Consider the following 7252-nt stretch of genomic DNA (forward strand, 5'->3'; position numbering starts at 1 on the left):
GCATTTATAGCCTTTGGTAATTTTTATAAAGCTTGTCCGCTATCATCAACAATATTCTTTTCTTTTCTTCCACTGACTGAATGTTTCAGCTCAATGGGGAATTTCATTAAGATGAATATTTCAGTATATAAATACTGATTTTGCTCTATCAATAATCAAAGAGCTTGAATAAACAGCTTGCTTTTCAACCTTGCGGTCATGTTTAACTTCTAGTAGTTCAACTAGATTCAGTTCTTCAGTAGCATCTGATGAGACCCGCTTTAGACGGGTCTGTTTACGGATCAGCTCGACATTTCAATGCCAAGCTATCTTTAAATCCCAAGATACAAGACGTTTCACATAATTTTGTTAGACTATTAGAACAACGTAAACGCTGAACTATAGATAACATTGTTACCAAGCTCAATTCCCAGCACAACATAGTTTAAAAGTACTACTCAAGGTTGTAGACTCATTGACTATGTCAGTGTAGCGCGCATTCAACCCAAAACATCTAAGGGTATCTCAATGCCATTGAGTGTCCCTGTTTTGGGTCAAATTAACCGCAGGCCCCACTCCTTGTGGTGCCCTTCCGTCAACTCCTTTTAGTTTCAGCCTTTCTCTTTGGAATCGAACCCTAATTCACCATTACCCGTGGTAGACAATGTAAGCTTATATCTTACAATCTTAACCTGATAGGGCAGAAAATCGAATGAGCCTTCCCAGCACAAGGCCATCCGATCAGCATTTTATTATTATGAACCACCAAGAAACTGGCCTTAAGACCGGATTGGCTTTTACCTAATAAGTGCACCCCTTCCGAAGTCGAGGCTTTTATTGCACATATCAGCTCTATAATTACCACGGCTATCCAAGTAGTAATGCTTTGACATGTAGATAATAGCTCATTTAATGAGCCATTATTTCCCTGGTACAAATCCAATAAATTGGATATGTAGATTATTAGCAGAACCAAGTCTACCCCCCAACAAATGTTCCCAAAAATCCGCCGAAGCAAAAGTATATGGTTCGAAATATGCGTCGGGAGACCAGCAGACTTTTTTATTAAAGAATAAAATCTCTACTGATCCGAGCAAAAGAGGCGCCAGGCAACCTTGGGAAAGATATACCCCACGCATAGTACTCTCTGAAAAAGATTTTTGAAACAATTCCAAAATTAATTGTTATTGAGACTTCAATCATCCTTCTCATACATATAATAGGGGGGTCATTAGTAATCCCGCCAAAGGTTAAAAACGCTTACTTACACTTTTCAACTTTTTTTTTCTGAGATTGAATAATTAAGAGTGAAATTAAAATAATAATTCAACTTGTTCCAAATAAGGAAACGAATTGGTTCAAACGGTTCGCCCTCAGACCGGTTAATACAAGTTGAGGTTAAATTTTAACTGGTTTTTGCCAGTTGGCTTAAATCTTTACCAGAATTAATTTTTTTGGCTTAAATACTAACCAGTTGACACAAGTTTGACTTGAATGTTAACCAGTCGACACCAGTTAGCTCAACCGTTAACCAGTTGCTACCAGTTTGGCTAAAATGTTAATCGGTCGCTACCAGTTTAGCTTAACCGTTAACCAGTCGTCACCAGTTTAGCTTAACCGTTAACCAGTTGCCACCAGTTTGGCTAAAATGTTAACCAGTCGTCACCAGTTGGCTTAACCGTTAACCAGTCGTTACCAGTTTGGCTAAAATGTTAATCGGTCGCTACCAGTTTGGCTTAACCGTTAACCAGTTGCTACCAGTTTGGCTAAAATGTTAATCGGTCGCTACCAGTTTGGCTTAACCGTTAACCAGTCGTTACCAGTTTGGGTAAAATGTTAACCAATCGTCACCAGTTGGCTTAACCGTTAACCAGTTGTTACCAGTTTGGCTAAAATGTTAATCGGTCGCTACCAGTTTGGCTTAACCGTTAACCAGTCGTCACCAGTTTAGCTTAACCGTTAACCAGTTGCCACCAGTTTGGCTAAAATGTTAACCAGTCGTCACCAGTTGGCTTAACCGTTAACCAGTCGTTACCAGTTTGGCTAAAATGTTAATCGGTCGCTACCAGTTTAGCTTAACCGTTAACCAGTCGTCACCAGTTTAGCTTAACCGTTAACCAGTTGCCACCAGTTTGGCTAAAATGTTAACCAGTCGTCACCAGTTGGCTTAACCGTTAACCAGTCGTTACCAGTTTGGCTAAAATGTTAATCGGTCGCTACCAGTTTGGCTTAACCGTTAACTAGTTGCTACCAGTTTGGCTAAAATGTTAATCGGTCGCTACCAGTTTGGCTTAACTGTTAACCAGTCGTTACCAGTTTGGGTAAAATGTTAACCAATCGTCACCAGTTGGCTTAACCGTTAACCAGTCGTTACCAGTTTGGCTAAAATGTTAATCGGTCGCTACCAGTTTGGCTTAACCGTTAACCAGTTGCTACCAGTTTGGCTAAAATGTTAATCGGTCGCTACCAGTTTAGCTTAACCGTTAACCAGTCGTCACCAGTTTAGCTTAACCGTTAACCAGTTGCCACCAGTTTGGCTAAAATGTTAACCAGTCGTCACCAGTTGGCTTAACCGTTAACCAGTCGTTACCAGTTTGGCTAAAATGTTAATCGGTCGCTACCAGTTTGGCTTAACCATTAACCAGTTGCTACCAGTTTGGCTAAAATGTTAATCGGTCGCTACCAGTTTGGCTTAACCGTTAACTAGTCGTTACCAGTTTGGCTAAAATGTTAACCAATCGTCACCAGTTGGCTTAACCGTTAACCAGTTGTTACCAGTTTGGCTAAAGTGTTAACCAGTCGTCACCAGTTTAGCTTAACCATTAACCAGTTGCTACCAGTTTGGCTAAAATGTTAATCGGTCGCTACCAGTTTGGCTTAACCGTTAACTAGTCGTTACCAGTTTGGCTAAAATGTTAACCAATCGTCACCAGTTGGCTTAACCGTTAACCAGTTGTTACCAGTTTGGCTAAAGTGTTAATCGGTCGCTACTTGTTTAGCTTAACCGTTAACCAGTCGTTACCAGTTTAGCTAAAATGTTAACCAATCGTCACCAGTTTGGCTAAAGTAGTAATCAGTCGTTACCAGTTGGCTTAACCGTTAACCAGTCCTTACCAGTTTGGTTAAAGTGTTAACTAGTCGTCACCAGTTTACTCAACCGTTAACCAGTTGTTACCAGTTTGGCTTAAAAAATAACCAGTTTCTACCGGTTTGGCTTAAATATTAACTGGTCGTTACTAGCTTGGCTTAAATGTTAACCGAAAGTTTTTTTTTTTACTTGAATGTTAAGTAGTTGTTACCAGTTTGGCTAGAAAGTTAACCTGAATCGTTCCGGTTGACTGAAATGTTAATCAGAATTGATCCGTCTGGCTCAGATTGAGATATACGAATAAGATGTGAAAAGAGAATAATAGACATTGTAATAGTATGGTTTATTTAAGAAATATGATTATAACTGCTTATATGGATATTCGGTTTCCTAATTTAAAATATTCATCCATTAATGGTTGGTTGTCCCTGAAGCAGTGTGAAGTGTACTAGTGACTGGCGTGTGTTACATCCCTGAAATGTGCCCTTGCCTGTCTCATTGGCAATTGCAGTATCCGTTCTTGTTTATGGGCTTGTATTTCACTCAATTGTGGTATATATATATATCACACATATAATTACTACGATCAACTTGTTATACCAGAGCGTTGTATAATCATATGCTTTTATACAGCTGGATTTTGCATAAACCAAACAATTTGAAGCAATGCAGATGGTATCACACCAAATCCCATCGAATTTTTTTAGTTCAGTCTCTCCAGGTAGCATTGTCGCTTTCGAGCTGGGTTGTTTTTCAAATGCCATAACACAGCCAAAAACTGTCAAACCTGCTGGGGATCGTAAGCTAAAATAAACAAGAATAGAAATATGACAGAAAGATAAATAACGTTTATTGAATGATTTTTTTTCGTTCACATCTTTTCTAAACCTACTCAGCCATTGTAAATGTCTGTTTTGGCTTATATTATACTTTTTTGTTAAGCTATATGTTTTCTAATTATTTTGTGAGCAAAAGTGAATCATGTTGATCGTTATTCTCAAAAGAGGATATTGTGTAATTGTTGTTCTGATTGGCTAACAAGAATTCAGGCACGATAAAATAAGTGATGCTCAAAGTTGTCGTGCTTAGTTTTGGTGATACAATTTCTAGCGACTTCTTATTACAGAAGAAGCAGGAACTAGAATGACTACTCTTCACTTTGTAACTTTATAGATATGTATTATTACTAGACGCTTCTGGAGTGTAACCAAAGATAAATAATTGTTTCAAAAAGTATATAAGACAACCTACATCAAATATAACAAAAACTGTTTTGTATCCTTTATCTGATTTGCTATACTGATATGTTATATTAAAGTGCTAGAGTTGACATCCGAGACCAAAATCGCAACATGGAAGCAATCAGTAATGGTTGATATTTTTAGATTAAAATATTGTTCAAAATATAACACTGTATGAAGCTGACTTTTCTTCATTGGTAATTTTATTCACCTCTATATATATAATGAAATTAGTTAATGGCCTCAAGGCTATTGGCTTCGTAGTGAACATATTCTGTGTAAGATTTGCTGTTTACTGCGATAGGCTTTTACTTGTTATAACAAAGGGATTTAAAGGAAACAAAGAGAAAAAGATAATAATTTAAAATGATCAAGATAGTTTAAACTGTTAATGTATATTTAATGATTTATGAAATTTAACTACTGCAGATACTCTTAGATGTTAAAGATGACAAATATACTTATAGAGATATTAGTGTATATTCATAATCTAAGACCTTTTATTGTAGCTATTTCTTTTTTTTTTCATATCCAGAAATTAACAATCGTTTTGTATAAATAAGCAAGAAATGTATTTAATAAAAAAGTATTTTTATTCTTATCTGAAAACTATTCATAAACTTGATAATCCCCCAGTGGTATTGATTAGGCGACTTAGTTAAAGGTGCCAGAAAAAGAAATCAGATCGAGACTTGACAATTGGTAGCTGAATAAGCGATTTCTCTTACCAGAAAAGCGCCCACTTTACTGACGCTCAAATGAAAAAATAAAAAGAAAATAAAAAATAAACTTGAAATTGAAGAATGAGTTCATACCTTGCTTGCTGTACTGTACCCCATATTCCTGAAAAACAGTGTATCCGTTCTACTCATGCTCATGTCGCTTTTTGGGATACTCAAGGCAGAAACATCGTTTTCGAATTTTCTAGTGTATATGTTTCTACACTCCCTGCTCCAGAGTATCCCAGTTTACGTACCTGCTCCAAACTCTTTACCCATGAGTGATACACATGTCCCTGTTGACCATGCTGACCATGCTGACCATGCTGACCATGCTGATCCTGGTGCCATGAATATACCCGAGTTAATTGTCACCTTCACTACTGCTCTTCATGACTCGCAGCTACCTTCTCTTTATGCTGCCCCAATTTCTGCGCACATCAATATTTCCCTGTTTATGTCTGTCCGTATATAACGCCCAGACTTTTATCGCAGTGCTCGTTCTTTCAACAATATTTATGGCTGGGTTTGTTCTGTGGAACGTTTTGCTGAACTACATCGCATAGAATATGACAGTTGGACCTCCTATTATATTACTCTTCTTTGTAATTGTGCCAATGCCTGGTGGTGCCGCATGGAAGACAATGTTACCAGAGCTTCGGATTCGCACAGGTTTACACACTTGCTTAATGGCAATTTGCATCCCATCAAATCCATGTTACCCAGAATTCCCGTAATCGCATTCGTTCTTTGCGCCAGAAAAGGTCTGTCAACAACTATATCAGCACTTACTATAATCTCCACATGGTAATCCTGTCCATGGCCAAGGATGAAGCGTTTTACTGATTTGTTGATGGTTTACGCCCTGAAACCCGTGGTCAGGTTCATTTTTGTGAGCCTTTGGACGTTGGTGAGACTGCACGCACAGCCCTTGGATACAAAATCGAGTGTTGTTCTGCTCGCCTGGCACGTCCTGATCCTATTCCACAATATTTCCGTGATGATGAACCTATTCCCATGGACCTTGATTCTATGTAGGGGAGGGGGTCCATGCGGACCAATTATTGTGGACGCTCAGGCCAATAGAACAGGCGAAGCTCCGCCAACCGCTCCGATATTAAATGGCACCAGCAAGATGCCCAGACCGTATTGCTACCACCCGCCAATTAGACGAAAGATGCGCCAAGGCCCAAGGATGTAATTCCCTATCATTCCACACAACTGAATTAAAGGGTAATCAGTTGTGTGAGGATCAAGATTCCCACTCTAACAGGAATGTAAATGATTATAATAGTGTTAACTATAACGAACATACTAATAAAGCTTTGTCTTACCAATATTTTGATGACCATTCCACTTGTAATTAAGACTTAATGCACTTAGAGCAACTTAATGCTACCATTAACACATAATAGTCACTACATGATGCCATATATGAAGGAAAGCATATCTCCATACTAATAGACAGTGGCGGAAGCGTAACCTTTGTGACACCAGCACTCATTAAGCAAGCAAACCATGTGGTTCAAGTCCGCGATCAAATAGCGGAGACAGCTGGTGGTCACAAAGTATCAATCACCAAGAAGATTACCATGTCTATTTCGTTCAATGCATATACAGACTCAATCGAAGCTTATATGTTCCCAGTGAAATTTGACTTGATACCACTCCAAACCTTGTTCCAGCAAGCACAGCAAATTTCCTGCTGGTTCAATGACAGTTGAAAGTTATATAAAGAATCCAAGGAATTCGTCGTCAAATCGCAAAACACACGAGACAGTACACACCATTTGAACCACCTTGTTTCTCACAGACAAGGAAGTAAGTCGATGAAGAACACTGGCGCAGACAGTTTTCTATTACACGTCAAAGATGACACGGTTAGCAATATGAACAACTCAGATTGGAGTGACCTGGCCAAAAGAACTCCTGGCGTATTTAGAGATGAACTTCTAGATGTTCCACCCTACCGTGTTGTACAGTATGCATTCCATACCGTGGATCCAAGACCGATCAACCAAACCTCATTCAAGAGGAGTCTCCTAGATATGGACGAGCTCAAGTGTCAGATCAAAGAACTTTTTGACCTTGGCTAATTAGGCTTAGTGCGTCACGTCGGGGAGCGCCAGTGTTGTTTTTAAAAGAAGAAATACGGTACTATGGGGATGTGTATCGATTATCACATGTTGAATAAAGCAATTGTTTGTAACAACCACCAACTACCA

The 7252-nt window shown here is 38.7% G+C and overlaps 2 protein-coding genes across 2 annotated transcripts; both read left to right on the forward strand.

Moving 5' to 3' along the window:
• The first annotated feature begins 4885 nt into the window (after nucleotides 1-4885).
• Nucleotides 4886-5598, forward strand: PHYBLDRAFT_160902 (hypothetical protein). The gene has a single exon (XM_018434296.1). It carries the CDS (start codon nucleotides 5179-5181, stop codon nucleotides 5500-5502), a length of 324 nt encoding a protein of 107 aa, XP_018283133.1. The 5' UTR covers nucleotides 4886-5178; the 3' UTR covers nucleotides 5503-5598.
• Nucleotides 5599-6125: 527 nt separating this feature from the next.
• PHYBLDRAFT_160903 (hypothetical protein) lies at nucleotides 6126-7069 on the forward strand. Its single transcript, XM_018434297.1, has 4 exons — nucleotides 6126-6293; nucleotides 6362-6729; nucleotides 6815-6883; nucleotides 6998-7069. The coding sequence occupies exons 1-2, from the start codon at nucleotides 6149-6151 to the stop codon at nucleotides 6370-6372; spliced, it is 156 nt and encodes a 51-aa protein (XP_018283134.1). The 5' UTR covers nucleotides 6126-6148; the 3' UTR covers nucleotides 6373-6729; nucleotides 6815-6883; nucleotides 6998-7069.
• The last annotated feature ends 183 nt before the right edge of the window (nucleotides 7070-7252 follow it).

Source organism: Phycomyces blakesleeanus (assembly GCF_001638985.1).
Source record: "Phycomyces blakesleeanus NRRL 1555(-) unplaced genomic scaffold PHYBLscaffold_58, whole genome shotgun sequence".
NCBI classification, from domain to species: domain Eukaryota; kingdom Fungi; phylum Mucoromycota; class Mucoromycetes; order Mucorales; family Phycomycetaceae; genus Phycomyces; species Phycomyces blakesleeanus.